The 26,345-nt window shown below is 38.7% G+C and overlaps 1 protein-coding gene across 9 annotated transcripts in view; it reads right to left on the bottom strand.

Moving 5' to 3' along the window:
• The window catches only part of DUSP22 (dual specificity phosphatase 22), a 113,495-nt gene that overhangs the window by 38,866 nt on the left and 48,284 nt on the right, over positions 1–26,345 (bottom strand). For 7 of the 9 annotated variants that reach the window (XM_056823363.1, XM_056823361.1, XM_001378644.5 and 4 more), the window contains exon 3: positions 20,184–20,266. The exons of the other annotated variants lie outside the window; for them this stretch is intronic. In XM_056823363.1, the coding sequence (XP_056679341.1) occupies positions 20,184–20,266 (83 nt within the window). The remainder of the gene's footprint in view (positions 1–20,183; positions 20,267–26,345) is intronic. 9 annotated transcript variants of the gene reach the window in all.

A 26,345-nucleotide genomic window follows, 5' to 3' on the forward strand; every position in this document is an offset into this window, starting at 1 on the left:
CATACAGTTAGGAAATATCTGAAGTCATATCTGAACCTAGGACCTCCCATCTCTAGGCCTGACTCTCAATCACCGAGCCACCTAGCTGCCCCCAAAATGCATGTTTACAACAACAACAAAATTTAATCAACTGAATGGAACTGGAAATGTATCACAGGGATCCAATTTCACAAAAACCTGCAGTGAATCTTCCTACTAGGTTAAGAAGCCTCCCTTCACCCCAATTCATTTGCTCTAAATATTCAGATGCTTTAGTATTCCATGTCCTTTAAGTAACAGAAAAAGGATGATACAATTTATTTCTCTTGAAAACAAGTCACAGAGTTACCAATATGGACAGAAATTGGAATCATTATACTGGAGGTAATAAAAGCAATAATTATATTGTTGTTATAATATTTTACTTTTCACCATTTCTGAGAGGTAGAGTTCTCCATTGAAATTGAGAATACACCTCTGTACTCAAGGGAAAGCAGCACTACAAATTCTACATCATTTTATTTCTCCTTTCAAGAATCATTGTATGAAGATAAAGAAGGCCATTCAATTATGCAAGTCAAAGACACCTTTCAAAACTTTTCTATTTCTCAAAGAGAAGATTTTCTTTATTTAAAAAGCATGCATGTGACACCTTTCAACACTTGTTAAATTTCTGAAACACTACCAATAACGACTTCCAAAAAATATGTGGGTATTCAATGGGAGGGGGGAAGTGGGAGAGGGGAGAAGAATTAGCCCCTGGCTTGAATTGGTCAGACCAGATGCAAATTACAAACCTCCAACACCTGTAGGCTTCTTTCAGGTTACTCAAAAAATGATGTGTATTTTACTTGTCACATCAACAGATGAGGACCAAAAGACTTATTTTTGTTTAGGGTATTTCAATGAAAGGCCAAAATAGGAGCAGTCAGCACTTAGGGTTTCATCAAGTTGGCGAGGAGTTATAGAGAATCACTGGAGGATGTCCAAGCCACCCAGAGAAACACAACTGAAAACCCTTACAACCAGTTAAGTTTCTGGATTGCAGTGTGGCTATATTAATGACTCATGAAAAAAGGGCCAGGGTTTTGACAATCGTCCAATTTGCCTGATTCTACAGAATTATTTCATGAATTCTGTTGAACACACATAAGAAAATTGACAAAGATAAAATGGAATCCTTATAGAACAGTAAAAATAAAACAGTAGGAGGGCTCATGATCTAAATCAAGATATTCGACAATAACTCCACTGGAAGCCTTTCTAAAGCATAAATCTCATCTTATTGGCATAGGAAGACTCTGAAATACATGGTGTACTAATAGGACCACTGGAGTTGGCAGATATCAGGGCCAAGAGTTCCCTTCTCAGTTCTGTCACTTCTTAATTCTTTGATGTTGGGCAAGTCACTATCTCTTTGAACCTATTTGCTCATCTATAAAATGAAATATGATCTTCTAAGTCTCTACTAGCTCTGAATCCATGATGCTATAAGCCTATAGGGCATCTAGCTGGCACAGTGGATAGAGGGTAAAGCCCAGAGTTAGGAAGTCTCATCTTTCTCAGTACAATTCTAACCTCAGACTTCCTAGCTGTGTGACACTGAGCAACCTGTTTGCCTCAGTTTCCTCATCTGATAAATAAAGTGGAGAAGGAATGGCAACTAAGTGGCTCAAGGGATTGAGAGACAGGCCTAGAGACAGGAGGTCATGGGTTCAAATCCTACCTCAGACAACATCCTAGCCCAGTGACCCTGAGCCCATCACTTAACCCCCATTGCCTAATCCTTACTGCTCTCCTGTCATGGAACCAAAACACAGTATTGATTCCAAGATGGAAAGTAAAGGTTTGAAAAACAAATAACAAGAATACTAGAGAAGAAAATAGCAAACCACTCCAGGATCCTTGCCAAGAAAACCCCAAATGGGGTCACAAAGGGTTGGACACAATTGGGGAAAGGAAAAAAATACCCATAATATGAACCTATTATTTCTTGGATGTAATTGTAAGTATCATGTTCTATATCTCAATAGAGTGGAGAGGGGTAGGAAGGAAGGTTCAATTTTAGGGTCTTGAATTTTTAGCCAAAAAATTGTCACACACTCCCCCTCCCCCAAGAAATCTCAAGTGCTACTTGGAAAGCTACAAGACAAGATAGGAGTTTATTTAGATCATCACAAACTACTATGTAAAAATGCCCCAATGTTGAATCAATGTAGGCTTTCATAAGATAGTACAAAACAGAATAGCATAACCAGATAGCAATTCAGAATGGGAAAAGAAAGCGGAGATGGTAGTAAGCAATAGTATTGAGTCACTTAAGGAACAGCTATGGTCTAAGAGCTCAGATGTCAAGTCACATAAAGAACTGACTTAATTTCACTCTGTTCCTTCTGAGATAGGAATCCCCAAGTTACAACTGGGGAAAACTCATTTAAATTTCTTAGTCTACTGTACAAATAATAAGTACCATTCAGGTGCCAAGGAGAAAAGGGATATTACTTATTAAGACTACAAAAATTCTAATTTATTTCTCACTATTTACATTTTCTCATTCTGGTCAATACATCCCCACAAGAAAGCAAAAGAGGCAGCTTAATGAAATAATTTGTTGGCATATGAGACCCTTCTACTGAGAATTGTGGGGAGGAAAACTTCATAAACATTCCTTCAATCAGACTTCATACTGACTATATAATTGGGATGAGTGTGAAGCAGGAGTGGTAAATCATTTACATGAGATCACCCAATGAGTCAATTGAAAAAGAGCTGGTCAGTCCCATGCTCTCTTTTGAACCACAGTCCCCTGAACAAAGGTAATTATCCGCAGTCACCTTCCCTTCTTGACAAATAATCCAATCCCTTTTAAATGAGAGACCCAGAGCCATGAGGCCACTTAATACTGAGATGGACAGCACTGATCAGTACATTATTCTTCCCATTATTAACCTTCTCACAATGGTCATTTACCTGCAGAGAGTGCTCTGCATGCCATCTTTGGCATTATGCCATAGGTTCACCATCATCGGCCTAGCCTTTACTATTCTTCTGTCTTAGAACCAAATACATAGTACTTATTCTAAGATGGAAGGTAAGGGTTGTAAAAATAGAAAAGAAAGTAGCATGAAGTAAAGCTGGAAAGGTAGAATGGCATTGACTGCCAGACCAAGGAAGGAAGGAAAGCTTATTTACTGATTTATATTCTTCCCCAAGGGAAGATGAAAGCTTGGACAATATAATGTGTTTAGAAAAAAAGAAATATAATGGTCCTAGGGGGGAAAAATGTAAAGTGGAAGAAATATAAACAAGGGCAAAAGATCATAAGATACAAGATTTCTACCATCCTGCATTATAATAGGTAAGGGTTCTTTCCTAATACTGGATATTTTTTTTCTCTGAAGAATACCCAAGTCAGTGGTGAAGATTATCCCAAAGGTTTCTGATGACTTAACAAATCCTGGCCTTCAAAATGATCCCTTTATGAAACATCAACTCATCAAATGCTCTCCTCCTCCCCTACCATCTGTCTGTATAGACAGATGGACCCATTTAAAGAAATCAGACAGGGCTATTTTTGTTTTCTATAGCTATATCATCTTGTACCACAGAGCAAGAGGAAGCCCCAAACCACTCTGGTCACCAGCTAGGTAGAAGTACTCACAAAAAGAACCTCTATCATCATCAAAGAGCTTAGGAAAAACTTTAGGGATTCAGGATGCTATTACTCTGCAAAAACCATCTTAAAAGAGGGTGGGGAGTCAAGAGGAAGATATCTTAGAAAGAAAGTGGCAGCCTTAATCAAGGTGGGATGCAACTTGAGTTTAAAAGGGATATCTTGTTTCAGAGTGAATGCTGGTGGTAGTCAAGCTACTTCAACAACACAACTGGTAAAGTAATTTCTGGTAGATACTTGTAGAGCTATGTTCCACAGAAATCCTAGGATGTTGTGGGACAGAGATGATAGGACCACTAGGGTAGTAGCTACATGACATAGTGGATAAAGTGCCAGGCTAAGAGTCAGGAAAACTCATCATTCTGAGTTCAGAACTGACCTCAGATATTTACTAGCTGTGGGACCCTGGACAAGTCATTTAACCCTGTTTGCCTCAGTGTCTTCATCTATTCAATAAGCTAGAGAAGAAAATGGCAAACTATTCTAGTACTATGCCTAGAAAAGCTAATATGGGATTATGCAGAGTCAGACACAATTGAAAACAATTCAAGAAGGGGCTGTAGGAATCATCTAGGTCAATTCCCCTAGATGAGGGAACTATGAGTTACTTGCCCGATATCACATTAATGAATGTAAATGTGGAGGCAGGATTTGAACTAAGGTCCTCTGATTCTGAATCTATTATTCTTTCCACTTTTTGCTCCTTGAAATAAAGACACTTGAAAGATAGTTCATTCTCACTGATGTTACCTTTTCCAGGCCCCCAACTTAATGCCACACCATCAAGAAAAACATAAAAAATGTGGCACCTTAAATGATTTGAAAACCACCTGATTGAGAGTAGTTTCCTAAACTAGAGGCCCAGAGATCTGAGTTCTAATCCAGACATCCTGGGCAAATTACTCTCTCTTCTACATTTGATTTCACTCCTACAAAATAAGGGCAAAGTTACAGATTATTATATCTACACAGGAGAAATCATCTGGCCCAACCTCCCCTTGTTTTATAGAAGAGGAAAGAGAAAAACTAATGAAATGAGAATCCAACTAGTACACTGTGTTTGTTTCTTGGTGCCACCATTTTAAAAGGACATTGATGGGGGCAGTTAGATAGTTTAGTGGGTAAAGAGCCAAACATAAAGACAAGAGGTCCTAGGTTCAAATCTGGCCTCAGATACTTTCTTGGACAAATAATTTAACTGCAGTTGCCTAGCCCTTACCACTCTTCTGCTATGGAGTCAATACTTAATATTGATTCTAAGACAGAAGGTAAAGGCTTAAAAAAAGAAGACAACAACCAGTAGGGTGACGGACCTTGAGTACATGTCATATAGAATCAATTGAAGGAACTGGCCATGTTTAGCCTGGAAAACAGAAAGCTCAGGAGGGGCATGAGAACTATCTTCAAGTGTTTAAAGAGGTGTCATTTTGGGGATGACAATCATATAGGAAAAGATTATATTTGTTCTGCTTGTCCTCAGAGGGCAAAACCAATAGCAAGGGGTGGAAATTACAGAGAGACCAATTTAGGCTTAATATCAGGAATCCCAACCTCTCCAAAAAATAGAATGAGCTGCCTCAAAAGGGGTGAGCTCCCTGTCCCTAAAGCTTTTTAAGCTGGATAACCATTTTTTCGTTAAGTTCTAAGTAGGGATTTTTCATGTGTCCAGGTTGGCCAAGGGGGCTGCTAAAATCTCTTCCAAATCTCAAATTCTATAATCTTGTAACATGCCTGACGGGACAAAGTCACATCTGCATCTACAACTCAGGCCTCCAGACATCAAAGTCCAGGGTTCTTTGCATTCATCACATTGCTTGCTCTTACCTACTTCAATGTAATGCTGAGAATAGGAATGACTTACTTCTTCACCTAGTTTCCTGAGGTCTCTGATCTCAAGCTGTCTACCCACTAGTTACTGTCTCTCCCTGCCCTCGGGGAACATGGAGAAGACCATCACACAATGTGTAAATGAAAACAAAAAGGCTCTAAAAACCAGTGTATATAGTGTGCGGGGCTCTTAAGAAAACCAAGATCTAGAAAGATAAATTTCTCATCAGAAAGTTGTCAATAAACAGCTGGCAATGCCCACATCTCCTGATGAATGATGATACGACATTTGCTCCTGATGTGATGGCTACTGAAAGGGTAGAAATAATTTCTTATTTCAAACACAGATCTCCCCCTCACACCACCATGCCCATAGCCCCCTGCCCCAAGTTCTCCAAACAACCCCAAGATACCACAGAGAGGGGAAAGATGTAAAACTAATAACTAAATGAGTCAATGTAAATACTTATGCCTTTCATAGAGAAAATTAAAACCCGTTTGACTAACTCCCTTTCCAGATGTGCAGCGTCACATTATCTATGTGTTCCCCACCTATCAGGAACAAGGCTTAAGTACAAATACAAACCAATCCTCTATCAAAGCCATTCTAAGTCTGAAGCCTCCTTTTCTGTAAGTGGCCAGGAAATTGAATCATTTAAAATTTTTTAATCAATGGACCCTGTGAGCTCCCATCCAATGACTACTCACTTCAAAATAAAACTGTTCATTGTAGGCTCTGAGATCTGCCATCAAACACTGCCTTTAACTTAAATGGCATCAAACTCCAACTCCACATCTGGAAATGGAATACTTTGAGCTTATTTTAATTTTCTGTGTGGATGGTCTAAATACTTAAGACTAACAAATTTCTATGCTCTCCAAATGAGACAGTTGTCAAATGCATAGCACAGGACCTGGCATATAGTAGAAACTTAATAAATTACAAATTTAAATAAATATAATATGAAAATAATAAATTATTCCCTGCCTCTCCTCCAATGATTCTGGCATGTCTATCTGATCACATTTTTGCTTCATTCTTTACAGCCCCCAAATTGTGGAACATACCAGATCCTCACACAGAAAATGCCTTGCTGCCACACATGCCTCCATGCTTGTCTCTACCAAATTAATAATCTTGAGAACTCTAGTTAAGACTGACACCTTCTCTATGGAATCTTTCCAGACTAATTCGATGAGTTTAATCTTTCATATCATCTTATTCTCCGAAGTATCTAAAGCAGTACTTTATGAGTGGGCATGAATTCACTGCTAGTGAATGGTGGAAAAATGTGTCTTTCAGATATCAAGACATCATCTGCCACAATACTTCACTGACTGGAAAGTGTACTGGGTTATCTATAGGGCAAATTGTCCAGATTTAGATTCTTAAATTAAGTATAACACTAAAATGCTAAAGTGCCCACCCAAACAATTCTCAATATGCAAGGTTAATTACATCACTTGACAACTATTTCCAGTAGGATGAACTAAAGGGTGTTAGAGCCAAAGACATTACTTAGAGCACTGCAACCTAGACAGGGGACAAATGGGAACTCTCTTTGAAGATTCACCTCAAGTACCTTCAGGTTAGGTCAGGAGTAACAGCTTTTTAAACAATCCTTCCTCCCCTTACTTCTATCACAGATACCCACTCAAAGACACTATGGTTGTGGCCATCAGGACTATACTAAAACTTCAGAGTTATTTGACCACAAGAAAATTATCACATTCAGTGCACAAGACTGACAGAAGAGGGTTTGGAAATCAGAAGAAGAAAAGGAAACATAAATGAGAACATACATGGAAATGAAACCACTCAACCACTGCTCAATTAGAATGGACCTGGCTAGACTTTTTAAAGGCCACTGAATTTGTGGCCCTTTACTTCAGGTAAAATATGAGGAATAAAATGGGGTCTCCTCCTACTGAACCATCTTCTTTCCCATTCCTTCTGCCAATGACTGTCCACTGCTACAGCCAGACCCATCTCCTCACTAATGCTTGCCCAGGCCAAATTCATTGTTGTTATTATGCTTTGGGTTATATCAGTCTCTCCTACCTAAACCCTACCTGTTTTTTAAATACATTGGAAAGTTGACAAAGCCAGTGAATAATTTCTACAAGAGACATCAGCCATGTGAAGGGGTAGGGAAGAGATGTTAAACAAAGGATAGAAAGGACTAAGTATCAAGGGATGCCTAAAAGCAATACAAAAAGGATCCTAACTTTGGCTCTTTCATTAGCGATTTAAAGAATCAGCTTTTCAAGAACAAGGTTAGCCTCCCTGAACAGCGTGAGTATGAGCCTGCCTGAGGTCTCTTCTATAGCTTTATGAAAGCACTAGGGCAGCAGCTAGGTAGTACAAGTACGCCATCAGGTCTGGAGTTCAGACTTGGGTTCAAACATGGCCTCAAATACTTCCTAGCTATGTGACTCTGGGCAAATTCATTAACCTTCAACTGCCAAGCCCTTATTGCTCTTCTGTCTTAGAATTGATACTAAGACAAAAAATAAGGGTTAAGGGAGGAGGGAGTGGAGGGAGTGGAGGGGGGAGAGAAAAAGAGAGACGGAGAGACAGGGGGGGGAAGGGAGAGGGGAAGGGAAGGAGGGAAGGAGGGAAGGAGGGAAGGAGGGAAGGAGGGAAGGAGGGAAGGAGGGAAGGAGGGAAGGAGGGAAGGAGGGAAGGAGGGAAGGAGGGAAGGAGGGAAGTTCCATATTTACATAAAGTTATTATTCAATACCTTGGGCAGCCAGACACAGGAAACCTTTCCATGCACTTGACTCCCTGAATATAACAAACTCAGATACAACTTAATTCAAGAAATAGCAACGACTAGACAGTTTCCGATACCTGCTGTCATTTCCATTTGAGTCATTTCTATTTGAATCTCAGCTGGCTTCAAATAAATTTACCTACACACATCAAAGCTGCTACAAGCCTTTGGTCTTTAGGGCAGAGATGGCACAGGGGATACAACAGAGTTCAGGCTGTACAGAAAAGCTTTTTTTGAGGGCAGTGAACTTCACCAAGCCACACAACAGAAAAAGTCACAGGTATCTTGCACACCCAGACAATGCAAACCCTCCACTTTTGCCTTAATTGTTCCTCCTCAAACATCTCTGAAAATCTGCTCTAAAGATTTTCCTTTAAAGGAATACTACTCTTCTGTCTGAAAAACTCATCAAAACTATGATTCAGTAACTCCTCCTAGAGTCATCTGAATAAAGAACGTACAGTCTAGTTGGGGATTCAATGCTTGGAAGGAACTGTTTATTATTAGGGTACCACTTTTTCTAATGATGCCAACCATGCCTGTTCCTTGTATATGATTCTTATCCATGTTTTCCTGCCACTCTGGAGAAGGAAAGAGAGGTTCTTCTTTTTCCAGTCCAGAGATTCTTACCTTTTGTTGTATCATGGACTCCTCTGGTAGTCAGGGGAAGTCTATGGACCCTTTCTCAGAATAATGTTCTTAAATGCATAAAATACAGTACAAGGGATTATGAAGGAATCCAAGTATATTAGAATAATTTTTTAAAAAAATTTAAGTTAGCAGACTCTTACTCTCAGGCACAGCTAGGTAGCTAGATCATTGGAGAGAGTCATGCCTAGAGAATCCATGCCTGGATTCATATCTGATCAATTCCTACATATGTGACCCTGGGCAAGTCACCTAACCCCAAGATGTTGCCTTAAGTCTTGTCTCTACAATATGTCTTACACTGCTGCTTAAGTAATCTTGCTAATATAGCCATTTTGATCACATTATAACTCTTTTCCATGACCTTTGTTGGCTCTCAAATAATTGTAAGTTAAACAGTTCAACAGAATAATAAATCCAATATTTACTAAGTGGTAAAACACTAGACTAGGTACTGGAATTATAATAAGAAATATTTTCCCTGCCCTCAAGGAATCAAATAGATATGGGTGCAAGGGAACCATAAGGCAATATAGAATTTGTTAGAAAGGGGAAAAGCTAATTATAAATGTAATTTAAAATTTCAAAAGAAAAGTTATCTGTCCCATTTTGAAGGAATCGGGGAAAGTCTCATGGATGACACCCGAACAGACCCTTGAAAGAAATGAGGAAATTGATAAATGAATTTAGGGAAATATGAAGAGTGCATTCCAAGGGACAGAGAGGTGCCTCAGGGAATAGAAAGCCTGACCTAGAGATTGAGAGGTCCTGGGCAAGTCACTTAACCCCAGTTGCCTAGTCCTTACTATTCTTCTGCCTTGGAACCAATATTTAGAGTTGACAGTAAGAGAGAAGATATGTTTTGTTTTTTTTTAAAGCAGAGTCAATTCCAAGCACGAGGAGAGTACAATGAACACGGGTACGACAGAAGAGTGTAGAAGAGAATGGGACATAAGAAGTCTAATTTTTTTCTGGAATATGGTATTCAAGGGAAATGTCAAAAGACTGGAATTGGGTTGTGGGAGACCCATGGGATTTACATTTTATTTACAAGGCAACTGAGAAGGAATGAAGGATATGGAAAAGAGTTATAATGTGATCAGAGTGGCTTCACTGAGAAGATTACTTGAGTAGCAGTTTTGAGAGATGGACTGTAGAGAGAAGATTTAAGGCAAGACCACAGAGGAGGCTATAAAATAGTCCAAGGCTTTCAAGGGGTAACCAGTAAATATGGATGAAAGGGTAGCTGGGTGGATAGATATAAGAGATACAGCAAAGTGTTTCCCAGTGCCTCATACATAGAAGACAGTTAATCATTGTTCATCAAACTGAATTGAATGGATGTGAGGAATAAGGAAAAGGGAATGGTCATAGATGACTCTGAAGTTTCAAGCTTCAGTGCCTGGAAGAATGATACCATAAAGAAGAGAGAATTTGGGGGAGAAGGGAAGAGAGAGAAAGGCAGAAGGGGGGAGGGAAAGAGGAAGAGAGATAGAGGGGGAAGAGGGAAATGGGGAGGAGGAAGAAAATAAGAGAGGGAGAAAGAAGGAAAGGGGGGGAAGGGAGAAAGAAAGGGGAGGGAGAGAAGGAGAGGGCAGAAGGGACAAAAAGGAAGGGGAGATAATGAGTTTAGTTATGAATATATTGATTTCGAGATACCATCATGTCCAATATCTGATAAGTGGAGATATGTGAGGTTGGAGATCTGGGAAGAAGTCTGGGTTGGAGAATCAGACTTAGAAGTCTTGCATAGGGGTGAGAAAGGAAGCCATGGGAGTGAGCTCACAAAAGAATAAAGTATTAGGGGGGAGGGGGAGTAAAAGAGGACCAAAACTAGATTTTTAGGGTGGTTATCACATGTTTAAGGAACAGAGAAACCTAAGGAATAAGAGTGGAATGTCATAGAAGTCAAGGGAAGTAAGATAATTTTTTTAAAAAAGGAGATAGTTGACAATGCCAAATGCTGCAGGTAAATAAATCAGGTCAAGAAAAAATAATTTTTTAAAGAGAGTACTGTAGGGAGCACCTAGGTAGCTCAGGGGATTGAGAGCCAAGCCTAGAGATAGGAGGTCCTCGGTTCAAATATGGCTTCAGACACTTCCTAGCTATGTGATTGTGGGCAAGTCACTTAACCCCCATTTCCTAGTCCTTACTGTTCTTCTGTCCTGCCTTAGAATCAATACACAGTATTGATCCTAAGAAAGAAGGTAAGGGAGAGAACTGTATTAGGTGATGCAGAAGTCATTAATAGCACTTTTGGAAAGAAGAGTTTCTGATATCAACTTTGGATAAAATTTTATAGATAAGATTGCAAAGGAATAAAAAGTGGCAATGAATGGCAGACAAAGAGGACAAAGAGCATTATAAACTGAAGAGACAAAGGATTGAAGAGGGGATTTTTTTTTTAAGATAAAGGAGACAGAGCATATTTAAAGGCACAGAGAATGATGCTAGTAGAAAAGTTCACTTTAAAAATAAGGAACTTGAGGCACAGAGATCACACAGGTAGAAAGGTTCTATAATGGGATTTGAAGTCAGGTCTTCTGATTGCTCTCAATCAATTGTTCTTTCCACTGTACCCCCAGGGCTGCTCAGTGGTCAGAAAAAGAACCTGGAAGTAAAGAATTCTCAGAAGTCTAAATTCTGGTACCAAAGAAAAAGCACTGGTTTCATAATCAAAGGAAATAGGTTCAAATTATGCCTCCAACACTACCAATAGAATCCTGAGTAAGGTACCTAATATCTCCCTAGTCCTGTTTTCTCATCTGTAAAACCAAGGTGTTGGACTAGTTGGCCTGAGGGTCCTTCTATCTCTATATATGCTTTTATGATTCCTGCATCTCAATTGGCCATGTCATCATGTATTCCCAGTGAGAGAGGAAAAAATCCTTTGGAAAAAAAACTGAGTACAGATACTGCTAAAATCATCCCATTTTTCTGTAAGTTTAAATCCTCTTGCTACAAAATTTATGTCATCAATTTTTTTTAAAGCCCAGCACTTCACAAAATCTGGTACATTGGCTTGCAAAGAGATATGTTATCTATCGATACCAGAAAACCAATGGCATGGAAATTAATAGAATAGTGGCTATCTTAGCACTGCACAGGGAATTAGGATACTTAAAAAAATTTATGTCAAAAGCAAACTTGGGGCAGCTTGATGGCTTAGTGGATAGAGAGTCAGGCCTGGAGACAGGAGGTCCTGGGTTCAAAGCTGGCCTCAGACACTTCCCAGCTGTGTGACCCTGGGCAACTCCCATTGCCTAGCCCTTACCAATACACAGTATGGATTCTAAGATGGAAGATAAGGGTTTAAAAAAAATAAATAACTCAGCTTCCTGCAGGTGCTCTGGTAAAAGACAAAATGAAAAATGAAACATACTCTAAAAAATTTACATTAGAAAGACATATTGGGGGGGGGGTGTTAATAACTTTACTGGCAGAAACTCAATATTATTTCCTCTGCACCAATAAACAACAGATGATACTTCACATGTACAACAGTGGGGTTTGACTCAAAAAACTACCTACTCTGGTAAAAAGGAATGACTTCCCCAAACAGTGACAAGAGATGGGCCCTGAGGAGAGCTCACATCTGTTCACTATGCAATAAGACAAATACCATTTAGCATATTCAAAATAAGGAATATCAATGCTAAACAACTCCACAGAATGAGATCTGGATTTAGTCTTGAAAGAGAAATACTGTTTTCTAAGTGATCTGTTAGTTATCCTAATAGGCTGCTGTCATCCCATTATATCTCTACTGAGAAATATGCCTAATGAATAAAGTGTAAATTCCCAATCCTGGCATTCAAGGCTCTCCCAAATCTGGCACTCAGCTCTTTCATGCCTTGTCTTACCCTGAGACTGAACATTTAAACCATTCTCTGGCTCCTCTCCTCTCTATCTGTATTTTACTTAAACTGTTCCCAATATCTAGAATAGACTCTACAGTACTCTACCTTGTCTGGGGTTGTCTCTCTTTTCCTTCAAAGCCAGATTTTTTTGCCATCTCTTCTATGAAACCTTCCCTCATCCCTCAGGCAAAAGATCCCCTCTTTTTCCCTTTCCCTTCCTCTCTTGTTCTCCCCCTCTCTCTCCATTGTCTCTCTGAATGAATGAATCCATTGGTCTCCAAATGACTCAAATTTGACAAAGACTCATTCACACAGAAGTTTTGCCTTCCTAGAACAATTCCTGGGCAAATGATTCAAGGGAGACCTGGGGAACACTTTACTGATAAGCAAAAAAAAATTTCAAATTCAAAGTGAAATGTTAGAAATGAAGATAAAAAAAAACGACCTCCACTGAGCCCAGAACCAATCCTACATGATTTTATATCAGAGAAACTAGGATCTTAACCACAAATGTATACCTTATCTATGGCTAAAATCTGAAGCAAGAGTTCTACAAGAATAACTTTGTCTCATTTTATCTCTTTCCTCTTGAACTTCCTACTTAGAAAAGGAAAATCTTATTGACATCAGAAATAAAGCCCAAAAAGGCTGTTTGTTTTAAAATTCCAAATCAATATTTTCAGAATAGCTCACCTTTAACTAGATTGCACAAATTCCCTCCAATTTTCTTTGAAGGAGTCATACCCAACAGGGAAGAGCTAGAGGAATAATTATTTTATTTTTTAGTAATCAAGACATGCAGAATAAACACTCCTAAGTAATCATCGGGCCAGAGAATAAACGGCAGAATGGGAAAAATGATATGCTGGGGCTCAGGGGGGCCCTAACTATGACCCTGGACAAGTGTTTTTGCCCCTATAGTACTCTGTTTTCTCAACTATGAAATGAGTAGATTGGGCTAAATGAGTTCTTAATCTGGGTTCCATAAACTTAAAAAAAAAAATATATATATATATATATATATATATATATATATAGAGAGAGAGAGAGAGAGAGAGAGAGAGAGAGAACTATTGATTTCCTTTGTAATCCTAAATCTCCTGTTTTATGGATTGAACAACATTATCCTGAGAAAGGATCCATAAGGTTACCAGATTACCAGAAGGTACATGACTTAAAATAAGGGTAAAAATCCCTGAACAAGATGATCACCAAGGTCTTCCCAGTTCTATGCCATTATTTCCCATCTAACTTTTTCAACTATATAGTTTAGCTACCCCTTTGATAGGTGGCACAATGGATAGAGTGCCAACCCTGGAGTCAGGAGATCCTTAGTTCAAATTAAACCTTAGACACTTACTAGTTGTGTGACTTAATCCTGGGTATCTCAGTTCCTCATGTGTAAAATGACCTGGAGAAGAAAATGGTAAACCACAGTATCTTTGCCAAAGAAAACCCCAAATGGGATTATGAAGTTGGATGCTATTGAAAAAAATGACTGAACAACACAACAAATATATTGTTAGAAAATCTTGGGTGTCCCTATAGATGGAAATGATGTACAAAACTCTTTCAGGGTGGCTTCATTATTAATTCATAGCTTGCCTTAGCTCAATTCACTGAAATACGTTGACATTTTCCCCATGCTATTTCACTTTGCAATTCTGGATAGGATCACAGAATTAGAGAATAGAAATAGAAGGAACCACAGAGGTCATATCAAATTGAATCTTCTCATTTTGTATCTGAGAAAACTAATGACAAGGAAGGCTAAATGAATGACCAAGGTAATGCTCATCTGGAAAAAACAATAATTACAATATCCTTTCTTTGCATAATTCTGCACCTGATTCCAATTAGAACATATAGTTAGCCAACTCCATGTACAAAGACATTAATAAATCTTTCACTGGTTCATGGAAGAGGCAATAAAAGCCTACCCAAAACTTGAACCTAAGACCTAGTGATGAGGTTCCAATCCATTCCATAAGTTCAGGTTCATTTTTCCTCAGGCTGTTGAAAAGAATAATGGCCAACACTGTGATAGGAAGCTGAAAATCACTCCAATAATGGAAACCAATAAGAACTAGTTCTAAGGGCAACTAGGTAACACAGTAAATAGTGTGCTGGCCCTAAAGTCGGGAGGATCTGAGTTCAAATCTTACCTCAGACCCTTACTACCTGTGTGACCCTGACAAGTCACTTAACCCTGTTTGATTCAGTTCTTCATCTATAAAATGAGCTAGAGAAGCAAATGGCAAACCACTCTAGTATCTTTGCCAAAAAAATCTCATATGGAGTCAAGAAGAGTCAATATGAATGACCTAACAAGGAGAATCAGTTCTAATCTCTTTAAAGTTATAAGTGCCAAAAGGGAGAAGCACTGGTGATATTTCCTCCTATAGCCATTGCTGCATGGAGAAGTTCTGAGCCTAGAATAAGGATTCAACCAAAGCATGCCAATGAATAGGAGATCCTTTATTGTTAGGGTATCCATAGGCAATGAATCATGCTAAATTGCTAACTCCTTGATCTCCAAGTGGTTTAGCCTACCTGCACAACATTTAATTTATACCTATTAAGTTCCACCCAAATGGGTTAGTTATTCTCTTAGGGCAGAGCTGATAGAGCCCTAGTTCAGGCCCTCACAATCTTTTGCCTGAACCTAGATGCCTCATTCTTGTATCCTCAGCAGTAAGGCCCTATTTAGTATGTTATAAATAATCAAAATATCTTGAATAAATGTAGTTTAATAATGTTAAACTGGCAATGATCTCCTGAATCACAAAGATGCAAGGCTATACAAGATAAGAGGACTCTAAAAACACCTATATTCAATTTTTAAAAGACATTTATGAAGTACCTATTCTGGGCAAGATGATTCTCTTTCCATCTCTGATCCAGCTATCCTCCTGGCCAAATGACCAGACTGGTAATCTGCATACTGTGATTGCTTCAATGAAGGACAACTGAGACCCAAAGAAAGTCTCTCTTCTCACCCTTCCCCTACCCACTCATCTCCATCAAGGTTCAGGATAAGCTTTTTAAATCTATAAAAACAAGTGGTCTAGTACCACACTTCATGGTCTTGAAAAAGGAAATCCACACATCATATCCCTTTTTAGGTCTCAACATAACTCATCTCTTCTCCTGGACCATGGTCTTTGCAACTAAGCCTGAAATCTAAGTCAGAATATTGGTTTGGCAAACTGATTGTATGGTTCAGTGAGCTAAGCAAACAATTAGAGGAAAGAGAACTCTAAAGAACTTTACTCCTATAGTCTTGAAGTAGAGGCAAGATGGCGGAGTAGAAAGGGCATTCAAACCAAACTCTCCCTCCAAATAACTGTAAAATTATGCAGCAAATTGCATACTGGCGCAGCACAGTCAACAAAAGATAGAAGTGAGACATTTTTTTCAGCCCAAGACAACTTAGGTGGTCAAAAGGAAAGGACTATGACACTGGGGTTGGTGCTAGCCCAGAGTGCAACAAGGCAGCAACACTAGTTGTGGACCTTGGAGTTGTGACCCAGCAGGAACAATAGTTTCAGGAGCTCTCACCAAACAGACAGTAGGATGAATGGACAACTGGTCAGAAAGAGATTACAGGGGACCCCCATGTTGGCACTGAGTGCAGACCTAGGCATTGCCTGGCAACTCTAGAGCCAAAGGAACTCTAAAAGATTCTACTCCAATAGTCAGTCATATGACTTTTAAGGTTGACTTTTGGAAATCTTGGCTACTCTATTAAAATGAAATTATGCCATACTAGAGTACAAAATCATTAGAGAACCCTTGGTAAATACTGAGTATTTTCTAAATGCTTGGGAACAGCTAAGTAGCTCAGTGGATAGAGATCCAGGTCTGAAGACTAGAGGTGCTGAATTCAAATATGACCTCAGACCCTTCCCAAGTGACCCTGGGCAAGTCACTTAACCCCCATTGCCTAGCTCTTACCACTCTTCTGCCTTGGAGCCAATACACAGTATTGATTCTAAGATGGAAGGTAAAGGTTAATAATAATAATAACAACAACAACAACAACAACACTTTAGCAGAATGCCAGGATTTTAAAAAATTATTCAAATAGAGGGAGAAAATAAATAACAAAATTCCCAGAACTCTTTTTTAAAAAGTGGAAATCATCTTTAAAGACCATGATATTAATGAGAAGGGGGAAATATATAAGAAGGGGAAAAAATAGTCTGTCCATGGTTTTCTGATCTGAATTCTAATCCTAGGATGCTACTAATCAGCTATATGACTTTGGATTTCTCATCTGTTTTAAAAAAAAGGTGAGGTTATTTAACAATAGCTCCAATTTGTATTATATTTTAAGATTTACCAAATGGTTTCTCCATACAATTTTAGTAGGTAATACAGCATCATTATTCCCTTTTTGAAGAAGAGAATTCTGAGTGTCTAAAAGGTAAAGTAACTCCTCCAAGATCACATAACTAGTTAATGAAAGTCAAAATTGATACCCAGGTCTCATGACTCCAAAACTGGTCCTTTTCCCATTATATCCACCATATTGCCTTTTACGATGAATCACATGATTCTCTCTATGGCTCTAAGATTTCATGATTCTATAATTCAGGATTCAACAAGAATTTAATATCTTTATAGCCATAGACTTTGATCCACTCATAAAGAAAGGCAATCTTTGTGATCTTCCAGACATTTATCCAAATAAAAATTTCATACCTGTGAATTCATTCTATGAATCTTAAGGCCACTCACTACAGCTGAATTAAATAGAATACACCCCTGGTATACCATAGCTACTCTTCTGATGAAGAACTATTCTTAACAAGTGAAAAATAAACAGAACTTCCTGGCAGAAGAATTGTGGGACAGTGATAGAATGTCCTCAGTAAGACTGGGAATGGCACTATAAATTACAGTTCCTTAATTCAAAGCAAATGCAGGAAGGAAAACGTTCATAGATTTGAAAATGGAAAAAACTTTAGTGGTCACATAAATCAGAGGTGACAAACCAGTGGCTAGTCCCAGTGACCTATCTCAGTGCCTCCAGGTAACTGGGAAATATTTAACAAAATAAACAAAAATAGAATAGAATAGAGACAATGTTAATACGTGATTTTCTAGGTCAATACGTGTATGATTTAGTGGTTCCCTCCCCCTTTCTATTTGAGTTTGACACCCCTGACCTAAACCAATCCTTTCTAGAAAATGGAAGTAATTTGTCCTAATTGACTTACTTAGTAAAGAACAGAGATAGGATTTGAACTCTGAGGCACTGATTGTACATCTAATAGTACTATCATTTAAACTCTAGTCTATCTAAAAATCTAGTACCCTTATAGAATCTTTATTAACATAGCTATTTATGTAGAGTTTAAAGATTTGCAAAGCACTTCACAAATTTTATATCATTTGATCCTCACAACAACCCTGGAGGGAGAGGTGCTATTGTCCTCATTTTTCAGATGAGGAAACCAAAGTAGGCAGAAAGTGACTTGCCCAGGTCACACAGCAATTGTGTGTTGTGTATTAAGTACAAGTCCACCATTCTATAAACTACTTTGCTTGACCTAGCTAATATTTCCCATATATCTGGCTTATCAAAAAACTAAAGACCCATTTATGAACCCATATTCAGATAAGTATTAGGATGTCCTTCATGTTTACTAAAACTTTAACAGATGTGATACCTAAAGAAAAATGGGTATTTTTCAATGCAAACAGGTTAAAGCAGAATTCTCTCAAAGCAAGCCCTCCCAGTCCCCCACCCTCTAACCACCACACCCTAAAAAAGATAAACACACCTTTAAAAAAAAAAAACCTGTTTTGTGGCTATCATTTGTAAGTTAGAGGGTCAATGCTAATTCACAGAAATAGATTTTACTCCGAACCAATAGCTCAAACCATCCATCAGCTTCAACTTGAAAATGTTTTTGGAATTAGTGTACAACAACAGACAGACACACCCTGTTTACCCTGACACACTTGAAGTACAATAACAGCTTTTCCACTAGTCTCTTGTGCTGCAGAGCCCCAGGAAAATGACAAGTTTCAACTCACCTTTAATTGCCTTTTTCCTAAATGTCAACCATGGCTAATTGAGCCTGAGTTGGAAAGCTCAGAAAATTAAGTGCCTAAGCTTTTCTGAGCCCTAGACACAGGAGCTGACTTTGAAAGAACACTGGGAATGGTTTTTAAGAGTGCTTGAAATTCAGAGGAAAATGCAGAGGGCCAGGTTTCTCTCTCTTACCATTGAGTCAATGGGGCTGCCCACACCAGAGAAATACTACCTGACTTCAGTTGGGACCAAAAACATCAGTGAGGATAGGCAAAATTAACACTGCTAATGATTTCACAGTCAGAATAGACATCTGTGGCAATCAGCAGCATAAAAGATTAACTGTAATTTACACAATATACATTTAATGCTATAGAAATTGTTTTTGCTATCATTACTAATAATGGTTGAAGTTAAGGCTTTGAAATATACTCATAGATTGTTTAACATCTCAGGGGGTGATGGGGAGTTAGGAGGGACAGAGAGGAGAGAATTCAAGGCTCAAAATTCTTTGAAAAAATGTTGGAAACTGTTTATACATGTAATGGAGAAGAATGAAAAAAAAAATTTTTTTAAGAAACATCTGGGGGCAGCTGGGTGGCTCAGTGGATTGAAAGTCAGACCCAGAGATGGGAGGTCCTGGGTTCAAATCTAGCCTCAGACATATCCAAGTCACTTAACCCCCATTGCCTAGCCCTTACCACTCTTCTGCCTTAGAACCAATACCCAGTATTAAGAAAAGAAAAGAACAGAACATGCTCATATGTGAAATGTTTAGGGGACTACCAACTCAGTCCATCTCAGAAAGACTCAATAGGAGTCACAGAGTCACATGTCCCCCAGCATCAGCGCCTACATCCTGGTGTAATGTCACCATAGAAGCAGGAGGGAGCCGGCATGACATCTGAAAGCCATTGGCATAGGAAAGATCCAGGGGCTAGGAGAAACAGAGGTTTGAAAAGCCAGCTTAGGAAGCTACAGTGCTTTTTTTTTTTTAATGCTGAACTTGAACTTTCTCTGGATTGGCTCTCTCCATTACCCCTCTTTATCTGAGCTCTTGATGTCTGGCAAAAGGCAAGGCTTGGAATGGGGGTAACAAAGAGGAACTAGATTTTCTAGAAGGCTGGAAACCCTTTTCTCTCTCTTTCTCTTTACTAATAAATGCTTATAAATCTAGTAATAAGCTCCAGATTAATTTTTATTAATAATAGGAAAGAACAATATAATACATGTGATATCAGGAAAGAATGTTACATGTGATACATGTCATATAATATTACCATATGTACTTTATATGATAAATAAGAATAATAAGCATAAGCACATACAGACATATTAATGACATAGATGGGACAAGGGTGTGCTGGTCTTACCTCAAGCATAGGTCTGGCACTATCATGGATAGAGAGAATGTGTGTAACTTTATTCTTGCTCAGCTGCTCTGCATCTCTAGCATCTATGATCAAAAAGAAAAGAGAAGCCAAAATACAGTTACAACTTCTGAAAACTTTTTGTAAAACTCAAGACAGGATAAAAAGAATAATAAAATCAACTTGGTTCACTTGAAATTTCATAAATTTAAACACTCAGAACATATCTAGTTCTGAAAAAAAAAAGCAACTAAAAGAACAAACTAGAGGGTGGCCAGGTAGCTCAGTGGATTGATAGCCAGGCCAGAGATGGGAAGTCCTGGATTCAAACCTGGCCTCAGACACTTCCTAGCTGTGTGACCCTGGGCAAGTCACTTAACCCCCATTGCCTAGCCCTTACCACTCTTCTGTCTTGAAACCACTACACAGGATTGATTCTAAGATGGAAAGTGAGCATTAAAAAAAAAAACTAGTTTGACATTTTTACAAGCTTTCAAAGGACAAAACTGATTAACTGTTTCACTGTCTTTAGGAAGAGAATCAAAGTCCTCAGATGGCACTTGTAAATCAGAGGCTGTGCTGAAATACAACCAACTAACAATTCAGATGTTTCAAAAGTTAAAACCAGGTAATTATCTCTTAATGAGAGGAACTTTAGGTAAAACTAACAGCAAAATAGCACCATGTGGAGAGGAAAGGAACCTGTTGGGCAATTAATTCTCCAGGCATGACCAAGCAAGTACACATGGTGAAGTGGTTTCAGAACACCTATATTTGCTTTAAAGCAGCAGGAAAAAAAAACTCTCCAATCTGAGAATCCCAGAAGAATCTGTGAAATAATTGGTTGGCTATTGAATAACTTGCATCCTGGACCAACAGGGTGTCAGGACCTCATTCCCTTTAAGCCCTTAGTGGCCTATAGAAAGAGAAATAAGAGAACTTTGTTCTCATGGATATCAGTGACTACTCCAGTGCAAGAGGAACTGGTATCTTCTGTTGAGTTCCAAAAGAAGTGAGTTCCAAAACAAGTGAGCAGCCCAGCAAGAATGTAAGTTGCCACACCATACTGCTCTCCCATGTTGACCTGGAGTCATCACTTAAAGACCAAATCAATATCATGGTATAAGACCATGGAATTTTGGTACGAGATGGTAAAAGGCAAGAATTATTTTTAAAGAATCAGAATTCAAATGCTGATCTTACTTTACAACCATCTCCACAGATCATGAGATCTCCTTTTAAGTCCATCCAGATGTTGTTAGATGTTAGAACTGTCATGCCAACTTCTCTCCCTGACCATTACTAGTTGTAAATTGGAATGTTAGAACAAGGACAACTTTGCATTTAGCCAGAACTAAAATCACATGGATTTAATTGGAGTTTCCAATACATACACGCCATTGGAGGCTGATCATTAAATCCTATATTTCAGACAGCAAGTACAATAGATACTGTCCTTATTTTCCAGAAGCTTACCCTACCTACTGAGTGGGTGTGATATCAACAAAGATGAGCATGTAGGAGGAAATGTAAACGAAGTGAAGCACTAAACAAAAATTCCAAGGTAATTACACCATACTAGCTGTATGACCATAAGCAGGTAAATTTAACCTCTCCTGACCTCAGTCTCCTCATATGTAAAATAAAGGGACTAAACTAGCTTACAGGGATTCTTAACCAGGGATCCATGAAAATATTTGATTACTATAATTGTGTTACATATTTAAAACCAGTATTTTTTTTTAATAAATCCTTACCTTCTACTTTAGAATCAATTCTATGTATTGGTTCTAAGGCAGAAGAGTGCAAGGGCCATGCAATGGGGGTTAAGTGACTTGCCCAGGATCATATAGCTGGGAAGTGTCTGAGGTCACATTTGAACCCAAGCTCCAGTGTACTAGTATTCAAAAGCTGTGAGAGTAAACACTTTTCATCCCTCCTCAAAAAATCATTTCAGATTCTGGAGGGCAATTTGGAACTATGCCCAAAGGGCGACAAAAGAATATCTACCCTTTTATCCAGCCATAGCACTGCTGGGTTTGTACCCCAAAGAGATAATGGACAAAAAGACTTGTACAAAAATATTCATAGCTGCGCTCTTTGTGGTGGCCAAAAATTGGAAAACGAGGGGATGCCCATCAATTGGGGAATGGCTGAGCAAATTGTGGTATATGTTGGTGATGGAATACTATTGTGCTAAAAGGAATAATAAAGTGGAGGAATTCCATGGAGACTGGAATGACCTCCAGGAAGTGATGCAGAGCGAAAGGAGCAGAACCAGGAGAACATTATACACAGAGACTAATACACTGTGGTATAATCGAATGTAATGGACTTCTCCATTAGGGGCGGTGTAATGTCTCTGAACAATCTGCAGGGATCTAGGAGAAAAAACACTATTCATAAGCAGAGGACAAACTGTAGGAGTAGAAACACCGAGGAAAAGCAACTGCCTGACTACAGCGGTTGAGGGGACATGACAGAGGAGAGACTCTAAATGAACACTCTAATGCAAATACTAACAACATGGCAATGGGTTCAAATCAAGAACACATGTGATACCCAGTCGGCTATGGGGGGTGGGGGGGGAGGAAAAGAAAATGATCTTTGTCTTTAATGAATAATGCTTGGAAATGATCAAATATTATAAAATTTAAAAAAATCATTTCAGATCCTTAACACCTGCAGAATTATGCATGGTCCAGGAAGTTTTGATCAGGTTCTTACCCAGCCCAAAAACAGCAATGGGGTCACCTAGACTACACTCCTGAGAAATGCAGAAATAAGGGCAGCAAGGTGGCTCAGTGGATAGAGAGCCAGGCCTAGAGAAGACAGGAGATCCTGGGTTCAAATATGACTTTAGACCCTCCCTAGCTGTGGGCCTTGGGTAAGTAACTTAATTCCAATTTTCTATTCTTCTGTCTTGGAAGTAATACTTAGTATCAATTCTAAGACAGAAGGTAAGGGTTAAAAAAAAGTAGAAGTTGATTGACACCTTTGAAATCAAGGTATTCCTCTCTGCTACCAAGTTTCAATATCATTTCTAAGCCAGAAAACATCATTTACCAACATAGTTATAGTCTCAACATGCAACATCACTATAGCCCATATAACTACTTTAGTAGCATCTTTTTCTGACATGGCAGAAGGCAACAAAATGTCATATTTGTAAAATGTAATTCAACAAACAGGCTTGGAATCAGGTTTAATCTGGCCTCAGACACTTATTTAGCTGTATGATCCTGGGCAAGTCACTTAACCCTATTTGCCTCAGTTTTCTCATCTCCAAAGAAAGCTGGAAAAGGAAACCACTCTAGCATCTCTGGCAAGAAAACCCTAAATGAGGTAACAAATAGTCAAGAGAGGACTGGAACAACTAGCCAACAAGTCCCAAAATTCAAAGATGAATAAGCCAATGTCTGCCCTCAGAGAATTTAGATTCTTTTTACTGGAGAAATACAAAATATGTGAAAAGAATATAATATATATGCAGAGTTAAGCTATTTGAATGACAAATAATTCCCTTAATTTGGAACCTATGGTTTCTTTAAATCTAAGTTGACTGAGAAGATATCAGATGCTATGCAAAGTGAAGTGAGCAAGCTGAAGAGTGCTGCACACAATTAACAGCAATATTGTTAAGGATAATCAACTATGGAAGACAGCTACTCTGTTCAAGACAATGATCCAAGATAATTCCAAAGAAGCCAAAATGAAAAATGCAATCTGCCTCCAGAAAGAACTGATCAATCTCTAATGCAGACTGGAGAATAGTTGGGGGAAAAAAAAAACTTTTGTTTTACTGTTTTACTCTTTTTGTGTTTTCTTTTGTAACATTATTAAAATAGAACTGTTCAAAGGAATTATTGAGGGGACTTTGATCATGAGTATATAGAATCAAAACTCTGGTGCCCTCTGTAGTCAGCAGGAAGGGCCAGCAATTGAGGTGGCGGACAATGAGGGAGGCTGGATATTCCCCTGGGCAACACTGGCAAAGGAAAAGGGGAGACAGCTCATGAGGCATGACGTGGGAATCAGTGGGTTGAGAGAAAGTCAGATAAACTGAGGCCCAACTGGATTTTGGGCTCTTAGCTTCCCAGATGTAGATAGATCAGATGCACTAGGCACTTACTGGGATAAGAGGATAAGGTCTTAAGTCAGAAAATGGAGGCTATATCCTTTCTTTAGGAATCATCCTTTCCTTTCTGATTAATAAAATATTAAAACCTATGGCCAGGCTCAACATTTTTAATCATAACAGAACTATGTTTTCATGATCTCGGAAGTATAATTAAAATTAAATTATTTGCTTTCTCAGGAATGGGAAAGTTCAAGAGAGAATGTGGAAGCAGCCAGGTAGCTCAGTAGATAACCAGGCATAGAGACAGGAGGTCCTGAATTCAAATCTGACCTCAGATATTTCTTAGCTCTGTGACCCTGGGTAAGTCATTTAACCTCCACTGCCTAGCCCTTATCAGTCTACTGCCTTGGAAGCAGTATAGAATACTGATTCTAAGATGGAAGGTAAGGGATTTTTTTTTTTTGGTGGGGGATGGGGGTGCTACTATCTATAAACATAAATATAAAAAACAGGAAGCCTATTTTTTTTTTTTAATGACATTCAATTTCAAATCTGGTCTCAGATACTTCCTAGCTGTGTGACCCTGGGCAAGTCACTTAACCCCAATTACCCAGCCCTTACCACCCTTCTGCCTTGGAACCAAAACTCTGTATCAATTCTAAGACAAAAAGTAAGGGTTTAAAAAAATATATCTTACTACCACCACCACCACCATTCCATTACCTCTTATCCAGGACTCAACACACAACTGGTACTAGAATTGATTGAATGTAGAGCCAATGCTTTATGGCAACTGATTGGATGTTGAGGATAAGAGGAAGGGAAGAATCAAAAATGACTGAGGTTATCTATACAAGAGAAAGAAGCAAGGGCAGGTAACAGGATAAATATAAAAGAAAAGCAAAGTGGAAGCTAAGTGGATCAGTGAAAATAGAGAGCCAGGCCTGGAGTCAAGAGGACCTGAATTCAAATTTGGCCTCAAATACTTCTTAGCTGTATGACATGGGAAAGTTAATTAAACCCAAATGCCAAGCCCTTAACACTAAGCCTTAGAATCAATACTTAGATACAATTTTAAGACAGAGGGTAAGGGTTAAAAAAAAAAATAGCACGTTCCTATAAGAACAGTCAAGAATCCTAAAACCTAGATTAAGCAGAGAAGATAAAGACTAAAAACCAACCAAAAAGGCTTTAATTTCAGTCTTGACTCCTATGGGTCAAGAGGAAAAATCAGAGAAGGGCAAGAACTCTTTAGGGAATGAGGAAACAATGGACAATGGAAAGAAGGCAGAAATACTCAGGTCCTTTGTTCATTCTATTTTTCCCTACAAAAGAGAATGATCTTTAGACTAGCTATATAAATAGAGGAGACTTTAAGAAAATACCCAGCTGCTCTCAATTATCACCTATCCAAAGTAAAATTATATCTGTGATCCAAACTTTAGCTTCTGTGTTAGAATAGATACTGAGTATCAGTTCTAAAGAGCAGTAAGAGCCAAGTAATTGGAGTTAAGTGACTTGTCCAGGGCCACAGGCCTACAAAGTATCTCAGGTCACATTTGAATCCAGGACCTCCCACTTGGCTTTCTATCCACTGAGCTATTATCTCAATGCCCCTGGCAATCACTATGTACAAAACCTAGAATAAACTCTGAAGATACAAATAGAAAGATCATGACAATCTTTGATGTCAAGATGTTCTTCTCTAATAAGGGGAGACAACCCACATGGAAGGTTTCAGTTGTAAGTCAAATGGAAACTCCCAGTGGTCCTCAGGGTACAGCATCAAAATAGATGGCAATACATCTTCTTTAATGTCATCTCCATTAATAATAATAATTTTAAAAACCATGGCAATTTCTGATGTATCATTTGGAAATGCCAAGGACATGGGTGACAAGAGTTTTATTGTCTAAGCCTTCAGGAACTATGGCTGCTGAGGATGTGAGGACTTCAGTGGTGGCAGAGGAAACTGCCAGGTCACATTTCCATAAGAGCTGCTTCCTTAGGGGAAGGGCTAGAAACCAAGCTGGTGGTCTGGAGGATACTACAGATCTCAGGGCTCACTTGCTTACCTGCCAGTC

The sequence above is a fragment of the Monodelphis domestica genome, chromosome 3 (assembly GCF_027887165.1).
Source record: "Monodelphis domestica isolate mMonDom1 chromosome 3, mMonDom1.pri, whole genome shotgun sequence".
NCBI classification, from domain to species: Eukaryota; Metazoa; Chordata; class Mammalia; order Didelphimorphia; family Didelphidae; genus Monodelphis; species Monodelphis domestica.